This window comes from Xyrauchen texanus, chromosome 3 (assembly GCF_025860055.1).
Source record: "Xyrauchen texanus isolate HMW12.3.18 chromosome 3, RBS_HiC_50CHRs, whole genome shotgun sequence".
NCBI classification, from domain to species: Eukaryota; Metazoa; Chordata; class Actinopteri; order Cypriniformes; family Catostomidae; genus Xyrauchen; species Xyrauchen texanus.
This window is the reverse complement of record NC_068278.1, coordinates 3,717,083-3,744,961: the sequence shown is the minus strand read 5'-3', so window position 1 is coordinate 3,744,961 and position 27,879 is coordinate 3,717,083. Positions and strand designations below refer to the sequence as shown.

Sequence of the window (27,879 nt, the reverse complement as noted above, 5' to 3'; positions counted from 1 at the left end):
AACAATGGATATATCTTTATTTTACTTTGAAAACAATGGGTATTTTAATGTGTACCATCAGGTCCAGTGTACTTCCATTATGCATTATTGTTTTACTGTAACCTTGATTTAATTCATATGAAATTGAAATTATTTTCTGTGATAATCGACATTACTCCACAAATGCAGCTGAAAGAGCTTAACTTGTATGGAACTCTGAACATTCGTGCACTGTTATGAATCCGCGGATGAAGTGTTGAAAAGACAACAAATCAATATTAGTGACCATCTGTATTGGCCACATATTGAGATTAATGAAGCATTAATATTTCATGGGCATGAGACAGCAGCTGCAATTCAGCATTCAGTAAAAGATCAAAGTCTTTTCACATTGTATTTAATATGAACAGAATTATGTCCGATGTGTTTTCTTCAGCTAGGACTAATGACTATTGTGAGCTTGTATTGAAGGATTCCTCATTTGCTTCTTAAAATCTCTTCCTCATCTTTCCTTTTTTCTGTCCACTGCGGCCAAATCCAGATTTCATCACTTCCTGCAGGCGCTGTCTTCCTTTGGAACGGAGCTTCTTCATGCCGCCACTCTGTAGAAACTGCTGTTTGGCTTGACGTTTGCGTTGTTTGAGGATCTGTTGGCTGTTCTTGAGTTCAGACCGCACTCCTGATCCACTGCGCTGCGGTCCGGACTGTGACTGAGCCCCTCCTCTTCCTCTTCCACCTATAGAAACCACAACAGAACCAATGTGTCATTGTTTGATCAATCAATTCACAAGATAAGCAGTTAGAGACCTTCAGCACGACGGACAAGATTGCACCACTTTTGTTCTTACCGCCAAATTTCCTCCCTTTGGCTCCTCCAACAGTTTCTCCATCCGACTCTGATGCTCCATCATCCACCTTGTACTTTTTCTTCCATTCTTCATAACTGAATCAGAGTCAAGAAATCTAACTGACAGCAGTGAATTTCAACCAAAACCCTTCATCTCAACAAGACTTGATGAGTTTCCATGACTCACAATTTTAAAATTCCCTTATTTTTCCAAGTTGGACCATGGCAACCCACCCTAAAAATGTTTTTTCTTAATATCCTGTTTCATTTGGAAACACATCACATTATGTACGTGAAATGGGTTGCAAATGCCATTTTATGTTGACTTTCAAGGTGTACTAATGTAACATTGTTGTGTTCCAACTGTTGGATGGACGTTTGGCCACTGCGTACTGCTGTTTTGTTAGCATGTCGTGCCAAAAGCATTGCATTTTAACAACAGCATGTCAAGTAAAACGTTTTGTTTGCCAACTTTTACAACATGTATTGGCATGGAAGCAGTGCCACACAATACCAAAAGTGTGCCGTTATCAATGCCACTGAAGGATACAAGTTCTTCTTCTTTTTGTGGCTCACCACCTGTCCACTCTCGGTTTTGATTTTCTTGTTATTCCCGTCTTTGCCCATGTCATGGACGAAGCGCTTCCGCTTGCGATCCCTGCAGTGAACATGAGAGAGCTTTACAGGCATGCGTGATGTTCAGATGCATGTTAATATACATTACCCAATAAATGCTGTTGTGAAAGATCTCCATTTTCACCATTTCATCATGTTCTTATGCTGGTTTAAAGTGTTGCTCTCATCTCCCATCAGATCTAGAACTGCAGAGGACGCTTGCTGCTCGAACGTGCTGCCGTCAGCACCGAGACTCAACCTGAACAAACCAACACATATTAAAAGGTCAAACTTCTTTATATTTGTATCAACTCATCACATTGCCCGTTAATGATTCCCATTTTAAAATAACAAGGAAAATGTTCATACCCCCTCTCTGAATTGAAGTCTTTGGGTCTGTATGGGATGTAAAACTCTTCATCTTTTTCTGAACTTTGGTTCTTTTTGCTCTTTTGTCCGTCCGTTTCATTGTCTTGCTTTCGTTTTTTTTTTCTTCCAACCACTTGAGAGAACACATTCTGAAGACAATTAAATAAGAAGAGGGAAATTAAATTCATTAGATATGTTATCTTAAAAGAAAGTTAATATTTAGAAGAGTATAACAATATCCTGCTGTTTGAGAACCTAAGCATCTATTGTTTGATCCTCAGAGCTCACCTCCAGGTCTTCCTCATCATCTTCCTCCTCATCGTGTTTTGGTTCTGTTCTAGTTACAGGGTAAGCAGTGGGCACCGTTATCAGATCTGCACGTGTTTTCTGAAATTTGTCAACTAAATGACTGTGCCGTGAACGCTTCGCTCGCATCACCTCACTGGCATTTGTTTTATTGTTGGAGTTGATTTCAAATATAGTCTGAGGGAATAATCAGATCATAAACATCTTAATGAGATTAAGAGCATTAAATGAGCAGCATCAAATAGTCAACATGAAACGAAGATCACAACCCATTATACCCCAATAGGATATCATTTTTAAAAATGTAGGGCAGGACTTTTTATTTTTTCCATAAAGAATTGATTAGATGATGAATAGAACCTCTATATGATGTCAGCCGAATAGAAAGTAGTTTTAGAGGCATTTTGCAAAAATATTATGTTTAGAATAATGTACATGTATTAATAATGTAATTAAAGGTCAGATTTGATTTCATGTGGATTTCAGGAACGTACAGATTTTGCTTTGTAACCCTTGATGCTGTCGACAATCAACAGTCTGTCCAGCTCGTTCCGCTCCAGTCCAGAACCTGAAACACACGAAACAAACGGCTTCTGTTCAGTGCACACACACTAGCGCATCAAGTACCTTTTCAACAGGAAGTGAGAACACACACACACACACACACACACACACACACACACACACACACACACACACACCAGCAGAGGGTGGACGCTCATGGAGGAGAAGTCAGTGTTCTTCACGCGTTTGATGGACTCTGGAGAGGGGTTGGGTCTAGACTTCAAGTAATGCTTGTAAGCGTTCTCTGACACCCGTCTGAGGTTCTGAAGATCCAGTGAGTTCTCATGAGCTGTGAGGAGCTGTGACTCTTCATCGTCAAGAATGGTCTGAGGAACACGGCCAATCAAACCATCTGTATCTTCAAAAAGAGACAAAGTAAAGCATTAGAGGCGTGGCCATTTCTATTTGAGAACTTAACACTATGACCTTTTTATTTAAAAATAAATCAAGCCCTCTAAATTTAGGTCTGTTCCACACCACTAGGGACAAATTTATTTTGGCACCAATATAAACAGGTTCCAGTATTTACACTGCCAATCTGAGCCGATTTGTACATGCTGGTAGAGTTTCAGCACATTTTTACCATACATAGTGCACTGAACATGTTGAACACACCTTAATGAAGCAATATGACACAAGCAAGAGTCCGGGTTGGTCGATATATCAGCAAGGCTGTTATTTTGGTCATACACATTTACACTTATGCATTTGGCAGACGCTTTTATCCAAAGTGACTTACAGTGCACTTATTACAGGGACAATCCCCCCGGAGCAACCTGGAGTTAAGTGTCTTGCTCAAGGACACAATGGTGGTGGCTGTGAGGATCGAACCGAAAATATTCTGCTTACCATTTCAGTGCTTTAGTCCACTACACCACCACCACTCCTGACACAAGAACACAGGTAATCACAGCATGCTGATATACGGAAGAACAGCACGTTTGCATGTGTAATATTGCTTTAATACAGCACTTCAAAGAACAGGTAAAGAAATAATGAAGGAAAAACCAAGGAGAATTCCAAAACCCTATTATGTGTAGAACTATGCCACAGATTCAGGATCTTATTTACAAATGGCCAAAGCTGCCATTGCTAAAGGTGTGCACTTTAAAACTAGTAAGGCCAGCCTGGGCTGTTTCTAAGGCCACATCTACACTAATCCATCATTGAGCGTGTTTATATGCACAACAATAAGCAGATTACTACCAAAAATCAGCTTACTTAAAAAAAAAAACTATTTCAAATCTCATGTAAACAAATCACATTTTCTGCGTTTGATGTCAAACCGTGGAGACGTGTTCAACATGTGTGCACATTGGAAAACCTGGTGAGAAACTGAGCAAACAGGGGAGAAGGGTCTTAGTCAGGTAGGTGAACAAGAACCTGATGGTCACTCTGACAGAGCTCCAGTGTTTCTCTGTGGAGAGAGGAGAACCTTCCAGAAGAACAACAATCTCTGCAGCACTCCACCAATCAGGCCTGTATGGTAGAGTGGCCAGATTGAAGCCACTCCTCAGTAAAAGGCACATGACAGCCTGCCTGGAGTTTGCCAAAATGCACCTGAAGGACTCTCGGACAATGAGAAACAATATGATCTGGTCTGATGAAACAAAGATTGAACTCTTTGGCCAGGAATGGCAAGCGTCATGTCTGGAGGAAATCAAGCACTGCTCATCACCTGGCCAATACCATCCCATCATTCAGTGGCAGGAACTGGGAGACTAGTCAGGATCGAGGGAAAGATGAATGGAGCAATGTACAGAGACATCCTTGATGAAAACCTGCTCCAGAGCGCTCTGGACCTCAGACTGGGGCGAAGGTTCATCTTCCAACAGTACAACGACCCCAAGCACACAGCCAAGATAACAAAGGAGTGGCTACAGGACAACTCTGTGAATGTCCTTGAGTGGCCCAGCTAGAGCCCAGAGTTGAACCTGATTGAACATCTCTGGAGAGATCTGAAAATGGCTGTGCACTGATGCTCCCCATCCAACCTGATGGAGCTTGAGAGGTCCTGCTAAGAAGAATGGGAGAAACTGCCCAGAAATAGGTGTGTAAAGCTTGTAGTATCATACTCAAAAAGACTTGAGGCTGTAAGTGCTTCAACAAAATATTGAGCAAATGCTGTGAATACTTATGTACATGTGACAGGCTGTGGAAAAAGTGAAGCGCTGTGAATACTTCCCAGATGCACTGTATGTAACTGTGTACAAATAAAAATAATGATGCCGACCCCCTTCTATGGTTATGTAGTTTTGCTCCAAAATCAGAGGTGAAAATTGTCATTTTAACCCCCCCTCTAAAACATAATGGATTACACCATAAATGTTGATGCACAGCATTTAATATGATGGCTTTCATCATCATGTTTCATTTTCATCAGGAAAAAAATGACCAGAAATAAATCATTTAAGAAGACCTCTGGTTAGTAATGTTCCAGTAAGTTCTCAACATTACTACATGCTCGCTACACTTAACATGACACACCAGTAGAATTATTTACAGTTGATTCACACTGAATTTACTCACACACGTACCTTGTGTGTGATCAGGTTGAGCAATCTGAATGGGTCGACCCAAGAACAGATGAAGGTCATAGACGAAAGACACTTCATCGGGACACAAGAGACTGAACGCTGTACCGCCTCTACCAGCACGCGCCACACGACCTGAAATACACATTAGAGTGACCGTGTCAATCAAACTCCTGTGAAAATGAACCTTATATAAGCAGAAACCATTCAATGTCATGTGCATCACTCACCAACTCTGTGCAGAAAGAGTTTGGCTTTGGAGGGGAAGTTGAAGTTGATGACGTTGTCTAAAAGCGGAATGTCGATTCCACGTGCCGCCACATCTGTGACCAGCAGTACCATGGCCTTGCGGTGAACGAAGCGTCCGATGTTGATCTTGCGAGCAGTCTGGTCCAGAGAGCTGTAAATGTACGCACAATCGATGCCCTCCACCGTCAACAGCTACAACACACACACAATATCAGTGTGAAACACACAGACAGATTCTCACACAATATCACGACCGCTTGTCGTCTGAAGAGTTCTCGTTGACTTGCAAGTTTTATTTACGCTTTAAACAGAACAAAATGGCTTGGAACAAAATTAGGCACTTTTCCCATAACAATAATGTCTGATATCATTGTTTTCAATGTCTCCCACTCTTTTCAAGGCTCACTTTTCCAAGACATTTCCAGGAGATTTTACGTGCCCAACGGGTGTGATATTTAAGCAAAACATGAGGTCATGATATATATTGTGGTAATTGGATGATTATCAGGGGCCAAGTCCTGAAGGGGCTAGCCCCTACTGCATCCTTTTGTATTATTATTATTCTTCTGGCTGGAGGTCTATGGCAGCCCTATGAACCATACATAGGGAAATAATGACATTTGGCAACCTGAGAGGGGTGGGCATGAAAAGACCCTATACAAAATGTGGGGTCTCTAAGTCATACTCTATAGCACCACCACAAGTTTAAAAAATGTACTTTTGTTTTGTGTGAACCATTTGTCCTAGTGACAATAATTGTTGTCTGATTACTGTCCTCCTGATGATTCAAATGGACCCCTTACATGAAAACGCTGCACATTAGAGTGGCCGCAATCTTGCATTATGACGTTTACAAGTTTTCACGGCCTTCAAACATTGTCCGATTTGTCCAAATGATGGCTCAAAATAATCTCCAGACCGATCCGCAAAGAACTGACCAGAAATAATTTTATTTTGTGCTACCATTCAGAAATGATGCCAACGCTAATATAATGAGGTCAATGTGAAAATGGATGATGCTATATCTCGGCAATGCCTTGTCCTATTGAAACAAAATGTGGTATGCTTCATCAGAACCATGATCCAAGGTAACATGCACCGTTTGGTGACAATACCACCTATGGGTTCCTTTGCCTATAACTTTTGAACCGTTTGTACAAAAATGTGTGTTTGGCGTCTTTGGATTCCTTGGTTCATGAGGATTCCAACATCAGCCATACAACCTCTCCGCCATTTTGAATTGTATGAAAAAGTAGTTGTTGTTTTTAAAATGCTTTATCTGATTTGAATGAACATTGCAAGGGGTCTTTGACATCATGTCCTGATGTTACCCAAGCAGTTTGGAGACAGCCCACATAGTGGTCAAAATGCTTAGTCAATTTAATCAAAACCTTTAATGCATCATTGCTTCTTGTTCCAAGTCTTCTGAAACTGGCAAAGATAGATTTCTAAATGTATTTATTATATTATAAAAAGCTGCTGCTCTCAGTTTGGAATGTCTTTTGAGCGGTCAACTCAATGGCTCACTGGTTAATACATTGGAATACAGGTTCAAAGATTTTGAGTATAGGAAAGAGCACTTTTAACATGTGCACTTCTGTTGATCTCGGAGTCTTCATATTGTACTTATTACAATTCAGACGTTTATTTTTTTCGAACTAAGCTTTAACTATTTTCTCAGGCATAGTTGTATTCTCCCAACCTAGACTGTCTCATTGACGTCAGTAAGTCTTTTCAATTGTGTGGCACAGTGGTTAAAGCTCTGGGCTTCAGTTCTAAGAACTGGGTGAACCTATGTTTGATACCTGCTTCAGCTGGTGTAATGTTGTGACTGTTGTGCCAGAGCTCTTTGCACTGAGGTTAACCTGTTAACCGTTGCCACAGCGCTGGCGCTCTGAAGCGTTTTTTTCTTTTTAAATAGTTCAAAGTTACTATCAGATTTAATGTTATTACCTTGACAAACTATACATCATTAAAAAGATATAAGACTCAAGGTTCAGTATTTGACCACTATTGTATTCTGAGAAACTTATAGTGACAGTTATGTCTTAATTTGTGTCTGGAGTTATGTAATCAAAAAATGAGTCGATACCTTTAATATGAATTATGAGCATCAGCCGCTCTCATTCAGAAAAAAACTCCTGTGAGATCGTCATGACAGCGCTTGACAAAACAACGTCCCTCAGGGCTTTTAGCTCAAAAATGTGCAGATTTGGAGAAATATTGATAGATTCTCATAGGTTTACATCAGATTTATATAGACAGGAATCATATTTATTGAATATATACCCAAATGCGTTGATGTAATCATTATGAGCGCTGGAGACTCTGATGTATTGTGTTATCAATCCATACTGGCAGCCTGAGGGCGCCGGCGCTCTGTGCACAGTATAATATTCCATATATGGAACACAAGAAGAAGTGCCATAATCATTTGACATTCCAGGAAGTCCCTGACACAACAAAGCTATCAGAGATCACTGTAACTGCAGATAAAGATGTTTTGAAGACAATAAACATGATTGCAATGATATTTGATTTATCTGTGTTCTTCGAGCCATGTCAGGTATTTTCATAATAATAGATTATATTGATAATGTAATGCTAATCTATATAGACTTTATCATTGTGCAGAATACTATAAAATAATATATTTTCTGTCTGATTTTTTTTTATCTGAAGCCAAATCAGAGCACAAAAGGTTATTTAAAACACTCGACTTGTGCTATAAAGTAAGTTTTAGAGCACAAACATGGTTTTAATCTCATAAATTGTCGTGTATTGATGGTGTGCTAAGCTAATATGATAGCTAGCTTGATGCACCTGCTACCTAGCTGTTATTTTTATGAATATTTTTAAATAGGACTGCTTGCTGAAATGTTTCTTTTTCAAGAAGGTCATTTTATATAGTTTAAAATGTAAGGTGAGAACTTTGAGAACTTTCCGAAAAGAGATTAGGGATTGAAACAGTGTGAATAGCCAGTCGTTAGTAATTATAATGCAGACAAAAGAAAAGCATATTTAGAGCCATAACCAGGCTGGAGAGGTGTGAATGTGTGCAGGGGAGACTGAGACTGAACGGAGATCGTTTACACCACATAAATAAACAGAGACAATAGACTGAATAGATGCTTAGAACATGACAATAAACATCAGTTGCATTTTAGAGTCTAATCAAAATAAAGTCGTATGACATGATCTTGAAAAACATTTAACTAAATACAGAGTTTTAGACTTGTCATCTTCAGATTTTAAATATAACATGGTCAGACATGTGGCTTTAGCTGCAGTGCATTTCTAGATTGCTGCAATGCCAACTTCAATTTTATTTTCATGAAAATATTTCATAAAAATAAATTTCTAATAACTTGACAAAACTTTGAAGCTATTTATAACTATTTTTTTTCATTATAACAATAATTAATTCTACATTTACAATAAACTGCCAGGTGTCAGCTTTCAAATGGGATCATACTTGTGCTTTTAGAACAAATGGTTTATGAACTGTATCTGTTTCAGTTTGGGTATGCCATTTCTGGGGATTTTTCAAAAGTGGGTTTGCAGCTTAACAGGTTAAGGAATGGTTATAGGACTTGGCCCAGATAATTGCTGTTAACAGCTATATTTGTTTCTAAATTTCCATACTCATCCGTTTAATACAAGTTTATCATCAAAATAGTGTCTAATCAAATTAATTCATTAAAACCTGAAATGAAAATATAATTATTCTTCCTAATTACAATATTCAACACTGCATTATTTGTAATAAAATCAGGCGCTTATGCAAAATCCTTGCAGCACAATTGAGTTATTTTTGTCAAATAAAGTGCTGCACAATAGAACATCACAGATGTGTGATGCTTTAATACAATATTATAATTACAGTAAACATTACATTAATTTGCATTAGTAACATATTTTGGTATTTGTATTTAACACATTTAGCAACAGTCAAACTAAAATATTTTCCATGACTGAAAAATGACATTACAAAATTCCAGTTTTTCCAAGACTCGTGAAACTCTGGGGTCGCTGACAAATAAGGTTGTCCAAGGTGATAATAAAATGAGAAATCTTTTAAAAATCTAGTTTGAAAAACGTGTCCATATTATAGAAACATAATATTCATGTCCTTAATGGTTTCAAACACTGTTGCGTTATTTTACATTGCCAGCAAAATGATAGCAAATAAAGTGTGAATATTCAATATAAGGTAGCTCTTCTTTCACAATGTAGTTTGGTGTGCTCACCTCTTTAAGATACTCCACATGATGTTTGGTGGCCACAAACACGAGTGTCTGTTCCTGTGGCTTCACCACGTTCCTCAGCAGATGAAGCAGAAGAGCAGGTTTATCATCCAGACGCAGGTGAAAGAATGAAAGCTGGAAAGAGAAGATCTCATGAATCACAGCTATAACATGAACACAAGAGTCTTTAACAGAACACATCTTCAAACTCTACCTTCAACTGGTCACTGAGTTTAGAGTCCACATCCAGACGAATGAGAACTGGCTCAGTGAGACCTGTCACAGAACACACATCAAACAGACGTTACTTCCTTTAATCCGTGATCGTATTTGATATATATATTTTCATCTGTGAGGAGAGTACACGGACCAGCTCTGGCGAACTCTACGAGCAGTTTGGGCAGCGTGGCGGAGAACAGCAGTGTCTGTCGTGTGTCTGGAAGACGTCTGATTATTTCCTGAAGCTGATCTGCAAAGCCCATTTCAAACAAGCTGTACAAACAGAAACATCAACAATGAATCATGAACAAAGTTCTGAAGGATCAGTCATATTTAAGAATCTCTCTGTCATATCTTACCGATCTGCTTCATCAAACACCACATACTCCACACCCTGCAGTTTGAGGTTCATCTCCATGACGACGTGCATCAGACGACCAGGAGTACCAATAATACTGCAGATAAAGAGAACAACGACTTCACAAAATGATTCTGTTTGAGAACAACATTGTGTGAACTTATGATATGAACTTACATGTCTGGATTTTCATGAAGAGCAGCAAACTGATCATCCATACTGAAATAAATACATAAATAGTGTCAAGATTCATGCTGGAGGAAGACGATTAGATCCAGGAGATGTGTCAAATACTCACAATGTATTTGCAATGATTTTGTTGGCAATATACGATTAAACATCATAGTGAATAGCAAAAATATTTAAAATCCCAACTGAAAGTGTTCTTTTCCCTGTGCAGCTTTCTACATTTAATAAATTCAATATTTTAACAGTTAGCTTATACAGACTGCAACAAATCTTGCTTACCTGTTCCACATCATTATTAATAACATTGAGGACATCAGTATCAATAGTGCTACTGACATTCCCAATTATGTTAATTATGTTAGTTCCCATACTGTTAAAGGCATAGTTCACCCAACAATTTACTCACCCCACTGTTGTTATAACCCTATGTCTCAACACAAATGGAGAAAATGTCAAACAAATTGTGCTCAGTGATGTCATACAATGTCAGTTTATGGTGACCACATCTCCAAAAGAACATAATAAAATTATTCCATGAGACTCATGATTGTTATGAAAGCATACAATAAGATTTGATGAGAAACAAACCCAAATCTAATGTATTATTTAGTGAAAATATTCACTGACTGTTGATCTGCTGTGTGTGTGACAGGGCACGAGAGAAACAGTTCACGAAGCCCCCTCACGATTGGGGTGTTCAAGTGAAAACTCATTTTGTTCATCTTTAAAGCAGGTCCTCCACAGTGATAGTGACAACAGAACACAACACAGTTGCACACAAAACAGAGAACAGATTTTACTAAACATGTCTGAAGAGTTTGTAGTCCAAGAATTGATGCATTTCTATGCCCAGCCTTATTTGATTTTTTTTTTGTTTTTGGAACTGTGCCAGTTCACAGCTGGATGGAGGTACCGGCGTGAAGCCGAAAATAGAAAACAATCTAGTGAGGACAAAAACCTTTTATCTTGTGTCGTTTGCTGTTGCTCTCGTGTCCTATCATAAACGTGCACTGGAGATCAATGGTCAGTGAACATTTTCACTAAATAATACTTTAGAATTCGGTTTGTTTGACATTGTATGACATCACTGAGCACAACGTATAGGTGAAACTCGAAAAATTAGAATATTGTGCAAAAGTTCATTAATTTCAGTAATTCAACTTAAAAGGTGAAACTAATATATTATATAGACTCATTACAAGCAAAGTAAGATATTTCAAGCCTTTACTTGATATAATCTTTATGATTATGGCTTACAGCTTATGAAACCCCAAATTCAGAATCTCAGAAAATTAGAATATTACATGAAATCAATAAAAAAAAAGGATTTTAAATACAGAAATGTCGGCCCTCTGAAAAGTATAATCATGCATATGTACTCAGTACTTGGTTTGGGCCCCTTTTGCATTAATTACTGCCTCAATGCGGTGTGGCATGGATGCTATCAGCCTGTGGCACTGCTGAGGTGTTATGGAAGACCAAGATGCTTCAATAGCGGCCTTCAGCTCTTCTGCATTGTTTGGTCTCATGTCTCTCATCTTTCTCTTGGCAATGCCCCATAGATTCTCTATGGGGTTCAGGTCAGGCGAGTTTGCTGGCCAATCAAGCACAGTAATACCATGGTCATTGAACCAGGTTTTGGTACTTTTGGCAGTGTGGGCAGGTGCCAAGTCCTGCTGGAAAATGAAGTCAGCATCTCCATAAAGCTTGTCTGCTGAAGGAAGCATGAAGTGCTCTAAAATGTCCCAGTAGACGGCTGCGTTGACTCTGGACTTAAAGCACAGTGGACCAACACCAGCCGATGACATGGCTCCCCAAACCAACACAGACTGTGGAAACTTCACACTGGACTTCAAGCATCTTGGATTGTGTGCCTCTCCATTCTTCCTCCAGACTCTGGGACCTTGGTTTCCAAATGAGATACAAAATTTGCTCTCATCAGAAAAGAGGACTTTGGACCACTGAGCAACAGACCAGTTCTTTTTTCTTTAGCCCAGGTAAGACGTTTGACATTTGAAGCCCATGTCCAGGACCCGTCTGTGTGTGGTGGCTCTTGATGCAGTAACTCCAGCCTCAGTCCATTCCTTGTGAAGCTCCCCACACATTTGAATGGCCTTTTCCTGACAATCCTCTCCAGGCTACGGTCATCCCTGCTGCTTGTGCACCTTTTTCTTCCACACTTTTCCCTTCCACTTAACTTTCTATTAATGTGCTTTGATACAGCACTTTGAGAACATCCAACTTCTTTTGCAATTACCTTTTGAGGCTTTCCCTCTTTGTGGAGGGTGTCAATGATGGTTTTCTGCACAACTGTCAGGTCAGCAGTCTTCCCCATGATTGTGAATTCAACTGAACCAGACTGAGAGACCATTTAAAGGCTCAGGAACCCTTTGCAGGTGTTTAGCTGATTAGAGTGTGACATTTTGAGCCTACAATACTGAACCTTTTCACAATATTCTAATTTTCTGAGATTCTGAATTTGGGGTTTTCATAAGCTGTAAGCCATAATCATAAATATTATATCAAATAAAGGCTTGAAATATCTTACTTTGCTTGTAATGAGTCTATATAATATATTAGTTTCACCTTTTAAGTTGAATTACTGAAATTAATTAACTTTTGCACGATATTCTAATTTTTCGAGTTTCACCTGTAGTTTCACAATTTCTCCCTTTGTGTTGAGAAAAAGAAAGAAAGCCATACAGGGTTATAACAACACAGGAGTGTGTAAACAATGACTGAAATTTCATTTTTGGATGAACTCTTTCTTTGACAACATTTCACAGAATTACTCAAACACAATTACTAAATTCCTGGTTCCCAATGCGAGTCATTTGCTCTCATTGTAGAGGGTTTCTGCATAAAGTGAAAGATAAGTCTTGGGATTTAAGAATCGATATCAAAATCATTCAAATAAAAATTGCAATACATCTGAAAATCTATATTTTTACCCAGTCTTAGTTCAAACAAGCAATTTGTTTGCAGATTAGACATCCCTACTGCCCAATTCAATGCATTTATTCAAAACACTGATTCATATGCATTATCACTAGAATAGTCACAATGTGTAGCTAACATATGCAAGTAACAGATATATTACTATGTATTGTTGTATTGAAAAATTCCTTGATCATTTTTTAACTTGATTTTTATTGTATTCCCACTTAAGTCATTGAGAAAATACAAGTGATTTTTGTAGCTATATTTCCCAGCCCTACATATAAACATAACAGTCCAAGTTATGAAACGCACCTGTCTCCACCAAGAATGAGTGCCGTTTTAAGGCCAGTGAACTTCCCCAACTAGAAACACAAAAACAATTCATTTTTCTCCACATCAAGGACCAGCAGGTGAAAGTAAACGCAAAGCACAAGTGGTGAACTAGTGAAACCTCTTTGGTGAACTTCATAGTCTGCAGCGCAAGCTCTCTGGTTGGGGTGAGAATCAGAGCCCGGGCCCCTGTTTGAGCCTGCGGAGCCTGAAGCTTCTCAAACATGGGAATCAGGAAAGCGGCAGTCTTTCCACTTCCGGTCCGAGCCATTGCCACCACATCCTTGCCATCCAGAATCACTGGAACAGTCTGACATGAAGAAAAAACAGACATTCAAGTTTCACCCTAAAGTCCAATTCATGACATTTTACAGCAAGAAGTTCCATTGGCAATATTTGTGACAATGTTGATTATCAAAAATGATTTATGGGCAGTGTTCTGGAGGGTTAAAAAGCAGAAATGTGAAGCTTTAACTTCTGTTAAACCTTATGCAATGTTCTGTCTTTTTTGACCGAAACCAATTTTGTTTCTTTAACCTGTTGATACACAACTCCCTCGCACGTGGTGGTTACATTTAATATATAATTTACCATCTATATATATTATGTAATTAATGTTAACAAATGATATATCTTTTCAAAGGTCAAAGGGTTCAACATTGATATTCAATCTCGGTTTCACGATAGCAATCCTCCAGAAACAGCAATTGAGTTATTTGTGCAGGGAGTACAAATGAAAACATGCAACATCAAAACGGGACTTCAAACCTTTATTATGAAAACACGATCGCCAGATGAATCCAGTTCAACACACTTTGGTCAATGGTCATGACAAGCGTTCAATGACAAACATCCAATAGCACTTTTTGTCAATAAAATGATAAACGTGAGAAATATTGTTTACACGAGATCTCGCCTTCATCATCGTTCTTCAACAAACTGCAATCTGAGCAGCATTCATGTTGTAAAACTGTATATGATCTGATATATTAGAGTCTCATAAACAAAACCAGCCCGTCTCCAAAGTCTTTAGTTTTATTCATAATAGTCGAGCAGTGCCGTCAGATTTTGTGCCGTCTTGAAAGGCGGAGACTTAATTTTACTCTGTACACCGCCAGTGATTTTACAGAGAAAAAAGCTGCAGGAACCTCATTTATTGAGATCATCTTCAAATTTGAAACATAACTTCTTTAGACTTGTGGATTTGAGAACATTGTTTTTCTGGGTTGTCTTTTTAGATTATAAAAACATGTTCAGCACAAAATATTTCCATTACTATAAACTTCAGCTTCTCTAACTTAAAAAAAAATAACAACATTAATTCTGAAAAGAAAGCCCAAAGTGTCTTCTTTCAAAAGATACTACAACTGTGTCCATACTCCAAAGGGTCCCGTAAATACAACCATTTAAGTTCAGGGATGTCATTTTCATGCTTTGTGCTCAAAAAGGGGGCGTTCATCAACAGGTTAATAAAAGGCTACGTGACAACAAAAATGACACGTGTTGTTTGCGGTCAAATTTGACTGGCCATAGGAAATTAATGGCCGAGAATGCGAGACAGAGACATTTTGGGGGGAATTTGTCAAAATGTAAAAAGTGATTTTATTTTAGCATTGAATGATCTTCAGGTTGTTCCTGGTTTATTTCACTCTAGCATGTCATGTGTAATGTAAACGTCTTATAAAGAAAACCTTCAGAACCTGTGTGTATCTTTCCATTGTAAGAGCATGACTGTAGCCTCGATGTTTGCTTTAAATAATTGAGAAGTGAAACCAACATTTTGCCACAAATGCTGCTGAATGAGTTTAAACAAAACTTTTCATTCCTTTAATGGATCACAGTATACTTGCCTTTCTCTGGATCGGTGTAGGGACTTTATAACCCTTTTTCATAACACCTTTATACACGGGGTAACTGAGACCTGCACAAAGTCAAACAATATTTAATAATGGGCAATCAGGACCATTCATTAATAAGTGTTTGATACACGAATGTCTCTTACCCATTGACTGAAAGCCTCCAGACTTCTTTTTCTTCTTGTTCTGAGCTCTGACGAGTTCTCTGGTGTCGGGCTCCACGTCAGACACACACTCGGATGATGCAGGGAAATGAGGAAGTCTTCTGCCAGCCTGCAGATACAACTCTCATCAACTCTTATGTCACATTTTCTGATCATGAGTGATGACACTAATCAGAAACTAAATCAGAACATGCTCAGTAAAGCTCTCTCACTCTCTCTGCCAGAGAAAAATAAGTGTGACTGCATCACTTTCAAAAAATAACCTGATTTTGAGATATAAGTGTGTGTGTTTTTAAGTGATTTACGAGGACAATTGTTTTAGGTTAAAACTGGTAATTACAATGCTATTATATAAATGTGGTTTATGAGGACATTTCTAGTGTCCCCATAATACAAATATCTTAAAAACAAACTAAACAATGTTTTATTGAAAATGTAAAAATGCAGAAAGTTTTTTGTGAGGGTAGGGTTGGGTTTACGGGTTGTGTTGGGTTTAGGGGTTGTGTTGGGTTTAGGGGTTGCGTGGGGTTTAGGGGATGTGCGGGGTTTAGGGGATGTGCGGGGTTTAGGGGTTGTGTTGGGTTTAGGGGCTGTGCGAGGTTTAGGGGTTGTGTTGGGTTTAGGGGCTGTGCGAGGTTTAGGGGTTGTGTTGGGTTTAGGGGCTGTGCGAGGTTTAGGGGTTGTGTTGGGTTTAGGGGCTGTGCGAGGTTTAGGGGTTGTGTTGGGTTTAGGGGCTGTGCGAGGTTTAGGGGTTGTGTGGGGTTTAGGGATGTGCGGGTTTAGGGATGTCGGGTTTAGGGGTTGTGTTGGGTTTAGGGGCTGTGCGAGGTTTAGGGGTTGTGTTGGGTTTAGGGGCTGTGCGGGGTTTAGGGGCTGTGCGAGGTTTAGGGGCTGTGCGGGGTTTAGGGGATGTGCGGGGTTTAGGGGCTGTGCGGGGTTTAGGGGTGCGTGGGGTTTAGGGGTTGCGTGGGGTTTAGGGGTTGCGTGGGGTTTAGGGGCTGTGCGCGGTTTGGTTGCGTGGGGTTTAGGGGATAGAATCTATAGTTCATACAGTATTAAAATCATTATGTCTATGGAGTCCCCTCATAAGGATAGCTGCACCAAAGTGTGTGTGTGTGTATAATACATGTTTAAACAGTTTTAAGGTGCTATATGTAATATTTTTACTGTACTAAATCATAAAATGTCCATAATATCATTAGAGAATTAGGAAACATGCCAAGTTGAAATAATTGCTTCTCCAATAACAATGCTACAGCTTTGAAGTTCCCATTCCGGGCCGAAATTTCTGTTTTGTCCTGTGTGATCCCGCCCACTGCCCACTCACCAATAGTATTTCAACAAGTCTGCAGGCAAACAACACTGCGTTCTGCAGCCATGGAAGCCAGTAAACTAACTGGATCAGAGATAACGGATTCCACTCGACTTAAAAAGCCTCGCTATCAGTCTAAAAACCACCATGACCAGAGGTGTAGTAAAACAAGGATAAATATTGGATGCCTTTGGAAGATGGCGAAAGCTTAAAGCCCAGAAATCCTTTAAAACAGATGCTGAGTTGGCTCATTTTTAACAGCTCAGCATTGAGCGTCACATCTAATTTATCTTGGCTACTAGTAGGGATGTACATTGAGTAAATTCAACATTTGAGTACTCGCATTCAACTTCTGTGTTTCATATGCAGCCTGGTTTCAAAGCAGCGAGACACAGCTGGTGAAGTGATCCCAACTAATGCGGCAGAGTGGATGGGCCACAGCCGTTTACTACCTTGTCAACAACAGGCGTGACAGAAACTACAAGCTTGACTCAATTTACAAATGCATTAATTACTCTGTACATTCAATGAATAAAGACGTCCGACTAGAGTAATGTTACTCATGCCCATCCCTAGCTACAGTTTTTATCGATATAATCTAATGTAAACCTTACACCCGTTTTAGAAGAGTTTATTGTATTTTGTGACTGAATCAAAAGATGTCACTAGTGTTAGATTGCTAGGTAGATATTTTAGTTCAACATTGTACAATTTTCTGTGTGTAAAAGTTGATTAAGTCATATTCTTTTAGCTACGAGGGTCCAATCACCTCCAACCCTAGCAAGAGTTGTCCTCATTCTGGCAACCCGCATGAGCTTCGAGTCTGGGGCAGAGAAGACAACTCTCCAATATTTTGAATTTTGACTGCAGTACCCATTTCAAACGCTTGTTGTCAATTACATATTAATTACAAGGTGCAAATTATATATAACACCTTTAAAGGGGACCTATTATGCAAAATATACTTTTACATGGTGTTTGAACACAAATCACCCTATAATGATAAAAATCCACCCAGTCCTTTTTTTGAATCCCCATTCATCATAAGCACGGTCTCAGAACAAGTCGTTCGCAGATTCTGTATGAAGCGACGTCAATTTGTACAGGCTCCACCCACGACTGTTGACGGACACTGTTGACGGACACTGCTGACGGACATGTTTGTTTGTGTTGTTTCATTATAATATATAAAAGTATCAAATAACCATTCTGAAACTTCCTGATTTATTCTCAAAGTTGTTACTTCTGACAAAGTGTCTCCCTCGTCAGTGTCGGACTCCGGTTCGAACATATAGGGCTGAACAACACTATTCGCTGTCAGTCATATTGCTCATGATGTCTAGTTATCTAAGAAGAGATGTCAAATCTGCCCTATTCTGGATAAGGGAAAGGGAGAACCAGCTCATTTGCATTTAAAAACACACACACAAAACAGCTCGTTCTAATTCCCACCCAAAAGTGGGCATTTTCAAGATGGTTTAATAAATATTTTGAGTATTTTAAGCTGAAACTTCACAGACACTTTTTGATGACACCAAAAATGTAAATGAAATATTGAGAAAAGGGGCATAATAGGTGCCCTTTAATGTGTTTTTTTATTACAGAGGTGTAGTAGTTACTAGGGTTGTGCCGATGGACGATATCATCGTCCATCGTGATGGCTGACCAACATCACGATGTCGAGCCACCATCGTGATGCCACGCCCCCTTTTGCGAGTCTTGCTAGTGTGACTCACTAATCCTAGTCTCTTCTATAGTTAACCTAAAAACTTTGCAGGGATTGCTCTGTAAATTAAATTGAGAATATAACTAATGCATATATGCTATTTTAAATACTGTAGTATATGCCAGAGACGTGACGTGTTAGTCTGTGAAAATACCGTGTCAGGCAGGCTGCACAAATATTGATCTTGTTAGCTTCTTGTCTTTTTTTTACATGTCTTACACTGTACATTTAGATTAAAATATTTTATGTTGTAGGCTACAAGAAAATAGCCTTTATTAATGAATTATTAGTAGTTGTAGTGTCTCAGAAAATCTTGCTCATTGTCACATAGCTCTTGTATACACTGAAGCGGCAGTTTAAGACAAACCCAGACCAGCGAACGTCAAATAACGTATCGGTTACCTAACGTAACCTCGGTTCTCTCTAGATGAGGGAACGAGTATTGCGTAAGCTAGCTTACGCTACGGGAAAGATTCATCTTTTCTGAGATATTGAAGCCAAAAAATTATCCTTAATTTTTGTATCCATTGTCAACGCAGTGCAGCAGCTGCAGACCTTGAGCGGGCTAGCTAGCGAGCTCATAGGTTGCTCTGCGGCAACTGCTGCAGCCTATAGACGAGCTTGAGCGAACTCGCATCCAATGAGAGGCGTCCGCGCGCTCACTGCATCAAAGCCCGCCAAAATGGCCGTGACTAGAGTGCATATAAGCGTAGTTCGTAGGCTGGAACCCTGGTTTTCATTGACTGAAGCGAAAAGTACGCCGTGGCACGAGCACGGCCGGCTACGCAATACTCGTTCCCTCATCTAGAGAGAACCAAGGTTACGTTAGGTAACCGATACGTTCTCTTACGAGAGGTTCTCTCGTATTGCGTAAGCTAGCTTACGCTCACGGGAACCCATTGTCAACGCCGTGCGCGCCAAGCATCCACTGTATGAGCCCCAGGGAATTAAGGGGGACCGGGGAGCCCTTATGAGTGGGGAAATAATATTTGGCCGGCAAGAATGCGGGTCATTGATTGTGTAATACATAAGCACATAGTGGGAAGGAGCGACAGAGCGGCGGTGCCGGTCTGTGTGGAATGTGTCCCATCAGTGCAGCTCACCAGGGGAGCTGTAGCGTATTAAACCGCTAGTAGTTTTGCCTGCAGAGCGGGCACTTCCATATTGTAAAATCTGACAAAGGTGGAGGGGAAGTCCATCCCGCTGCCACACATATGTCGTGAATGGAAATCCCGCTGGACCATGCCCACGAGGATGCCATGCCTCTAGTGGAGTGAGCCCTAATGCCCAACGGGCATGGCAGGTCTTTGACATGTATGCAGCAGCAATAGCGTCCACTATCCATTTAGATAGTGTCTGTTTCGAGGCGCGAGACCTTTGGTGCGCCCTCGAGCGAAACGAAAAGCTGCTCAGAGCGTCTGAAAGAGGCGGAGCGCGCAGTATACAATCTCAGTGCTCTGACCGGGCAAAGGAGATTGGCGTCGCGTTCGCTATCGGGTGCTGGCAGCGCCGATAGGGAAATGACCTGTGCTCTGAAAGGAGTACCGATCACCTTGGGAACATAGCCGTGTCTAGGCTTTAAAATGACCTTGGAGTCACTTGGTCCAAACTCAAGACACGCAGTGCTGACAGACAGCGCGTGAAGGTCTCCCACACATTTGACTGATGACAGGGCAGTCAGAAAAACGGTTTTGAATGAAAGGTATTTCAAATCCACGGATTGAAGTGATTCGAAAGGGGGGGCTTTCATAGTTTCGAGAACTATAGAAAGATCCCAGATAGGAACCGATGGGGGGCGCGGGGGGTTCATCGTTCTAGCTCCCCTGAGGAAGCGGATGACCAGCTCGTTTTTACCCCATGACTGGCCGTGCAGGGGTTCAGCGAACGCCGCAGCGGCCGCCACATACACTTTGGCGTGGATGGGGATCTGCCCTTATCCAGCAGCTCTTGTAGAAATACGAGCAGTGACGACACCCCACATGTCCGCGGGTCCAGGTCTCTGTCGGTGCACCATTTTGAGAACACAGACCATTTTGACGCATAGAGTCTTCTTGTGGAAGGGGCTCTAGCGTGTATGATGGCGTTTATTACTCCTTTTGGCAGAGCGACGGGTAGTCGTTGATCACCCACGCATGCAGCGCCCAGCGCTCTGGGTGGGGATGCCAGATTGTGCCGCAAGCTTGAGAGAGGAGATCTGCTCTCACTGGGATGGGCCACTGCGCTGTCAGTGACAGCTGCGTAAGCTCCGGGAACCATGTCTGATTCTCCCAACGCGGGGCTATGAGGAGCACCGAGTGATGCGTTTCCCTGATCCTCTGCATTACCTGTGGCAATAGCGAGACGGGAGGGAAGCGTAAAGTGGGCGTCTGGGCCAGTCCTGGGCCAGCGCGTCCTCGCTTTTCGAGAAAAATATTGGCCAGTGAGAGTTCTCTTTGGGCGCAAAGAGGTCTATCTCTGCTCTGCCGAATAGGTGCCATAGCGTCTGGACTGTTTGGCGTGCAGGGACCATTCCCCTGGGGAATATTGTCTCTGGACAGTCTGTCGGGCCGTCGTTCAGGTGGCCTGGCACGTCGCGTCGCCCTCAGCGGCGCAGGTGGCACTGGGACCAACTCAGTATGCGTTTAGGTCAGATGGAAGAGGTTCCTGGATCTGACACCGCCCTGGCGGTTTAGGTAGGATACCACAGATCTGTTGTCCGAGCGGACCAGGGCGTGGTGACCCTGAATGACCGGGAGAAAGTGCACGGCGCGTACTCGACCGCTATCATTTCCAGACAATTTATGTGAAGGAGCTTTTCCTGAACTGACCATAGGCCGAAACCGGAGAGCCCTCGCGGACCGCGCCCCAACCCGTGTTGGGCGGCGTCTGTCGAGACGACTTTCGGCGAGATACAGCTCCCATTGTCACTCCCGCTGATACCATTCGGCCACTGTCCAGGGCTGCAGAGCTGATATACAGGTCTGAGTCACCTTGATGGGCTGGCGGCCTGTGGCCCAAGCCCGGCGAGGCAGCGGTGTTTAGCCAATGCTGAAGCGGGCGCATGTGCAGTAAACCCAGCTGAAGTACTGCTGCGGCTGAGGCCATGTAACCTAGCACTCTCTGGAATTTCTTCAGAGGCGTGAGGCTGTTCATCTGAAAAGATGCGGCTAGTCAGCTGAACACGGCGTGCGCGCTGTGTAGATAAGCGAGCCGTCATTGCCACGGAGTCTAGTTCTATTCCCAGGAAGGAAATGGTCTGACTGGGCTGTAGTGAGCTCTTGGTCCAATTGACTGCAAGACGCCAAACTGTTCAGATGGCTGAGGAGAACTGCTCTGTGAGACAGAAGCTCCATATGTGACTGAGCCATAATCAGCCAGTCGTCCAAATAGTTCAGAATTCACAAACCCTGACTCCGCAGGGGTGCGAGCGCTGCATCCATGCACTTCGTGAAAGTACGGGGTGCTAAGGACAGGCGAGCGGAAGGACGGTGTATTGATAAACCTGGCCGTCGAGGCGAATCTCAAGAATGGCCTGTGACGGGGATTTATCTGAATCTGAAAGTATGCATCTTTCAGATCGAGAGAAATAAACCAGTCCCCTGGCGCACATGCGCGAGGAGTTTCCTGATTGTAAGCATTTTGAGCGGTCTTTTTGCAAGCACCTTGTTCAAAACCCTGAGATCTAATATGGGTCTGAGGCCGCCGTCTTTCTTGGGAACAAGAAAATAACGGCTGTAAAGCCCGACTTCGCTCAGAGAGGGTGGCACTTTTTCTATGGCCCTTTTGCACAGAAGGCTTGCTATTTCTGAGCGAAGCATGCACGCTGCTTCCGTGTTCACAGTGGTTTCGAGCCAGCTCTGAAGCGAGGAGGCGGCGATCGAACTGTAGCAAATAGCCCTGTTGTATTGTGCTTAACACCCACTTGGATATCCCTGGAATAGCTTCCCACGCTTTGAAGCGTAGCGCTAGAGGGCGAATGGCCAATTCGCTCTGATTGCCGCACACAGAGCTGAACAAAATGTGTGAGCGCGTTTAGTGTGTTCATGCATGATTGCTCGCAGACAGCATGAACAGGCTGTTTTGTGTGACTTCCCGATTGGAATGAATGGGGAAAGAGTCACATCTGTTACGTGATGCGCAAGCATAGTCATGGGCACGGGACTTACACACAGAGGAATGTTTGCTGGCCGTGTAACAGAGCGGGCAGAGAATGGGCGCGTGCACGCATTTGTGGGCGCCTTCATTGACTGACGCTCGAGCGGTTCGTAACCGCTTTATGTGAGCGTGCTCTGGTGGGGACACGAGACATGCAGTGCTTGTGTGCAGAAGTGAACACTGGATTGTGGGCACATTTTCTACACATAGGGCTGGTCGTGTGACAGAGCGGGCAGAGAATAGGCGCGCGCACGCATTTGTGGGCGCCTTCATTGACTCTGACGCTCGAGCGGTTCATAACCGCTTTATGAGAGCGTGCTCTGATAGGGGCACGGGATGTGTTATGCTTGTGTGTAGGGGCGAACACTGGGTTGTGGGCACTTTTTCTACACATAAGACATGTTTGCTCTTTACAAGATTTATTTGGGTCGCCGTGAAAGCGGCGTTTGAGTGCAGAGCAAGCGGGCAGTGTCACCGGCTTGTTGGCTGCTAAATTTACCACTGTAGTAGCCTGAGAGAAGGGGACTGACAGGGGGCAAAGCTTTGACGGTGGTCCGGCCGCGGCGGGACTGAGCCGTCGTTTGTTCAACAAAGTTAGGAAGACTTCGGTTGCTCTGGTTTCAGCGTTACCTTAAATCGAGGCCCGCGGGGCGGCGGTCTGCGGCGGCTGTCTGAGCGCGATCGAGGGCGGCCGCCCTGTCGACGCTGAGAAGTCTGAGTTTGTTGAACTGGGCGCTGTGAAGAGGCTCGTGCAGGAGGCTGATCACGTGAGCGGCCTGCAGAGGAGCTAGCGCGACGCGGCAGGAAGAGGTTCATGGCTTGGGTGGCTTTCTGGACTTCTGAGAAGCGGTCAACAATGCCACTCACCGCGGAGCCGAAGAGACCGGTCGGAGAGAGCGGTGCGTTGAGGAACGTGGAGCGCTCTGCTTCTCCCATGTCGGCTAGTGTTAGCCATAAGTGTCTCTCGGTCACAGTCAGCGAGGCCATGCACTTCCCTAGAGCTTGGGCTGCAGCTTTGGTAGCGCGAAGGGCGAGGTCTGTCGCGCTTTGTAGATCAGTAACAGCCTCTGGGTGCCTGCCTTTCTCATCCCACTCCCGAAGAAGGTCTGCTTGTAGGATCTGTAAAACGGCCATTGAGTGCAGAGCAGATGCGGCTTGGCCGGCGGCGGAATAGGCGCGGCCAACATAGGCGGAAGTCGCTCTGCAGGCCTTAGACGGGAGCACAGGCTTGGAACGCCATCTCGCGGAGGGCGGACAAAGGTGTGCTGCTACTGAGTCCTCGACCGGGGGGATGGAGGAGTAGCCTCTCTCAGTGGCGCCATCCACCGACGCGAGAGAGGTGGAGACGTGGGAAAAAAAAGGGAGCTGAAAAACGAGCGTTCCGTACTTTGCAAGCTCCGTATGTAATTCCGGCAGGAAGGGAGCGGCCCGGGCCGCGGATGTAGAGCGGCGATGGCTTTGAAAGCAGCCGTCGAGTCTGTTGGGTGCCTGCTCAGGGGGCGGTGACCACTCGAGCCCGAGGCGGTCGACGGCCTGTGTGAGGAGGCGTGCTAACTCCCCTTCGACTCCGGCGCGGGTCCTGCTGGATTCCTGGGCCGAGGAGGAGGCTTGGGAGCCTGACCACTCCTCGCTGTCCGAGCCATGATGGAACAGCGGCCCTTATCCTCCGCCTCGTCATCCGAGATGGCAGCAGTGTGGCCGCTCGGCGGCAACTGCGCGTCCCGGGGGGGGGGCGGGGAGGGTGAAAGCGATGCTCGAGGGAGAGGCTCCGGCGAGGCAGTCGCTTCAACCACAGTTTCCGGCAGCCTTTGTGAGCGGCGCTTCTTCCTGCGCGGCTGAAGGTAAGGCGGCGCGGCGGTTTCTGCTTTGAGCGCTTCGAGTCGAGCCCGCAGGGTCGACATCGGTAGCTCCTCGCAGAAATCGCATCCGCCCTCAGTGAGGGCGAGCTCTGCGTGCCCCAGTCCCAGGCAGAGAGCGCCAGATGATGTGGCGGTTTCCTGTGCTGAGAAGGGCGCGACATGAGGCGCAAGTGGAGCGAGGCATCTTGAAAAAGACGCTCGTACTCTTTTGTGAATAGTTCGTGAGAACTAGCTTGCTGAATAAAAGGATACGTCGTCGGATGGCGTAGCTTCGCAGGATGGCTGAAGGTGGCTGAGACGGCCGGCTTCTTCGAGCGCTGTCCACGCTTGCTTGATGCCCCTCGAACGGCGACGCGGCTTCCAGGTCAGCGATGCGAAGAGCTTCGCTGAAGAGATGAAAATCAGGGTTCCAGCCAACGAACTACGCTTATATGCACTCTAGTCACGCCCATTTTGGCGGGCTTTGATGCAGTGAGCGCGCGGACGCCTCTCATTGGATGCGAGTTCGCCCAAGCTCGTCTATAGGCTGCAGCAGTTGCCACAGAGCAACCTATGAGCTCGCTAGCTAGCCCGCTCAAGGTCTGCAGCTGCCGCACTGCGTTGACAATGGATACAAAAATTAAGGATAATTTTTTGGCTTCAATATCTCAGAAAAGATGAATCTTTCCCGTAGTGTAAGCTAGCTTACGCAATACGAGAGAACCTCTCGTAAGAGAACTTTTGTCTGGTTAATACTTTTAAAGAAAACTTTCCTTGGCCATAAATCCATAATGTCAAATCAAATGAAAGAAACAAGGTGAATATGAATAACACACATTTATTAAAACATAGAAGAACAACAAATAAAGAACAAGAAAACAGGAACAACACTCAGACCGAAACTCGGCATTAACATTTCACTTATAATTAGCAGCACAATTAACTTCAGCACAGGCTACAATATAAATTATGTTATTGAAATATTGTAAAGTGGTCATATGAACTACACAAATGAACGTTTAAAAAATAATATGCAAAATCGAATAGCTCCGCAACGGATGGCGAAAAATGCGTAAAGAAGTCTAATATCTTTCACCATAGACCATGTTTAAATTTTGATGTTTCTGGCCAGAAATACCAACATATTCACTTTATCTGGTTTTAATAAGCTGCGGATTGGAGTAACTACACTACCCGCTGTGCTGAAGACCCGCTCTGATGGAGTACTGGTAGCACATATGCACAGATATTTCCGTGCTAATCTTGCCATGAACGGAAACCTTTTGTCGTCCTCTTTCCCATCAGTGGCCAGTTCCTGCAGGTATATGGTCATTTCTGCCTCGACCTTTTGCTCATCAGTGAGTGTGGCTGTGGCTGCTCTCTTCGCAAGAAGGCTGCCCAAAGACGACTTTTTTTTTCTTAGGCGCAATATATTAAAAAGCCCGGATGAGTACTACTTAGTTGGGCTAGTAAAATAACGAAATTATAGTTTTTCAGTAGAAAAAAAATATCTATGTAAAGAGATATATTAAAATAAAAAGTGCTTAAAAGTGCACAACTCATCTTAAGTGGAAGAAATATTTTCCCCCCTTACGTGCAACCTATTGGAAAGCGCGGATGAGTCAGTTGGGATAGTAAAATAACGAAATTATAGTTTTTAAGTGGAAAATAATATTTATGTAAAGAGATATATTAAAATAAAAAGTGCACAACTCTTCTTAAGTGAAACCAAAAAAAAAAAAAATGCTTCACGTGTCGTGCAACCTACTGATAAAGCGCCGACGAGTCATTAGTTGGGTTAGTAAAATAACGAAATTATAATTTTTCATATAATTTTTGAAAATTATATGAAATTATATAAACGCCCCCCAACGACGATATCATCGTCTGCCAATTTAGGGGACATCGCCCAACCCTAGTAGTTACACTTAAAATCTGAGTCACATAATAAAACTATTTTATTCTTAACCAGGGTTTGGAACTGATTCACCATAAATGCATGACGAATTTCAGCGCCCTGTGCCCTATGACATGCAGCTGGTGCCCTTTTAATTTTTTCCGCCACTGCAGAGGCCCGTCTTTGACTTTTCCTTCAAGCACAATATAACTGACAGCTAAAACAATAGGTGCCATATAAAGGTGAAAACTGTTAAATAATACTGATAAGCTTTAAAACAATTATATCATAACTTCGATGTGAACCTTTATTGGAAATATATTAGGTTAATATTGTTTTTAACACCGACTTCAAGTATTAAACGCGATATATATATATATATATATATATATATATATATATATATATATATATATATATATATATATGAGACTTTCACAATGTAAATATTAGTGTGTACAGTTATTGTGAGCACATATAATGGCTCTTATACGAAATGACGACATGTTCACATACATATGTATATATATATATATGTATATATATATATTAGCCTGTGAGGTAAATATGATTGTTTCTTACAATGTGCCAAGTATCTCCTCCTGAACTAACAAATTAATAAAACATGTTAATCAAAGCCAAATGTGTTTAGACTTGTAAGTTATTGACTCACTGTATGTTGATCATCTTTGATTTGTGCAGAAACTTCAAATTGTCCTTCATCAGAGTCGAGCTCGTGATCTCTGTTCGCGGAGTTCTTCCTCCTCTTCATAAACTTCTTCTTCCGCTGGGCCATTGTGTTGAATAAGTGTCGTGCTACAATGTTTCTATGGTATTCGATTAAATACCGCTGTTTAATCACAGCAGTCAGTTAAATCCGTGAGATGGAAACACTACCGACATTCTCAACAACACGTGTGAGGGAAAGAGGTGTTGCGGCGCATGAAGATGACGTCAGACAGTGTGCACCTGCAGTTCACTGAACGGCCGCAAGAAATCAGGAATGAACAAAACAAAAAATGCAATTAATAAAAGCCAATACCTGTTTTCCTCTTACAGTTATTTAAACATGTCAAAGACTGCTTTATGATAAAGTAAGTTTTGTTATAGTTTGCAATAAAGCTGTAATTCAACTTTCTCAATGATCTTTTTTTTCCAAACCTGTTGTATCAATAATTCTATATTTATCGTCCCTTATTCTTTCAG

General features: G+C 42.4%; 1 protein-coding gene across 1 annotated transcript; it reads right to left on the bottom strand.

The window, feature by feature from the left end:
- Positions 1–5: 5 nt before the first annotated feature.
- ddx54 (DEAD (Asp-Glu-Ala-Asp) box polypeptide 54) lies at positions 6–27,605 on the bottom strand. Its single transcript, XM_052096244.1, has 20 exons — positions 27,347–27,605; positions 15,749–15,875; positions 15,597–15,667; positions 13,868–14,056; positions 13,729–13,778; positions 10,465–10,506; positions 10,289–10,384; positions 10,081–10,202; positions 9,925–9,986; positions 9,714–9,845; positions 5,445–5,655; positions 5,218–5,349; positions 2,818–3,038; positions 2,611–2,685; positions 2,099–2,293; positions 1,811–1,959; positions 1,587–1,700; positions 1,377–1,484; positions 828–922; positions 6–715 (listed from the first exon to the last, which is right to left on the bottom strand). The coding sequence occupies exons 1-20, from the start codon at positions 27,467–27,469 to the stop codon at positions 468–470; spliced, it is 2,562 nt and encodes an 853-aa protein (XP_051952204.1). The 5' UTR covers positions 27,470–27,605; the 3' UTR covers positions 6–467.
- Between the last annotated feature and the right edge of the window lie 274 nt (positions 27,606–27,879).

Coding starts and splice junctions, on each gene's coding strand:
- ddx54 (XM_052096244.1), bottom strand. CDS start 27,469: ATGGCCCAGCGGAAGAAGAAGTTTATGAAGAGGAGGAAGAACTCCGCG. Junction 10,507..13,728: donor CTCATTCTTGGTGGAGACAG/GTGCGTTTCATA, acceptor TATTTATTTCAG/TATGGATGATCAGTTTGCTG. Junction 10,203..10,288: donor GTGTTTGATGAAGCAGATCG/GTAAGATATGAC, acceptor CTGTTTGTACAG/CTTGTTTGAAATGGGCTTTG.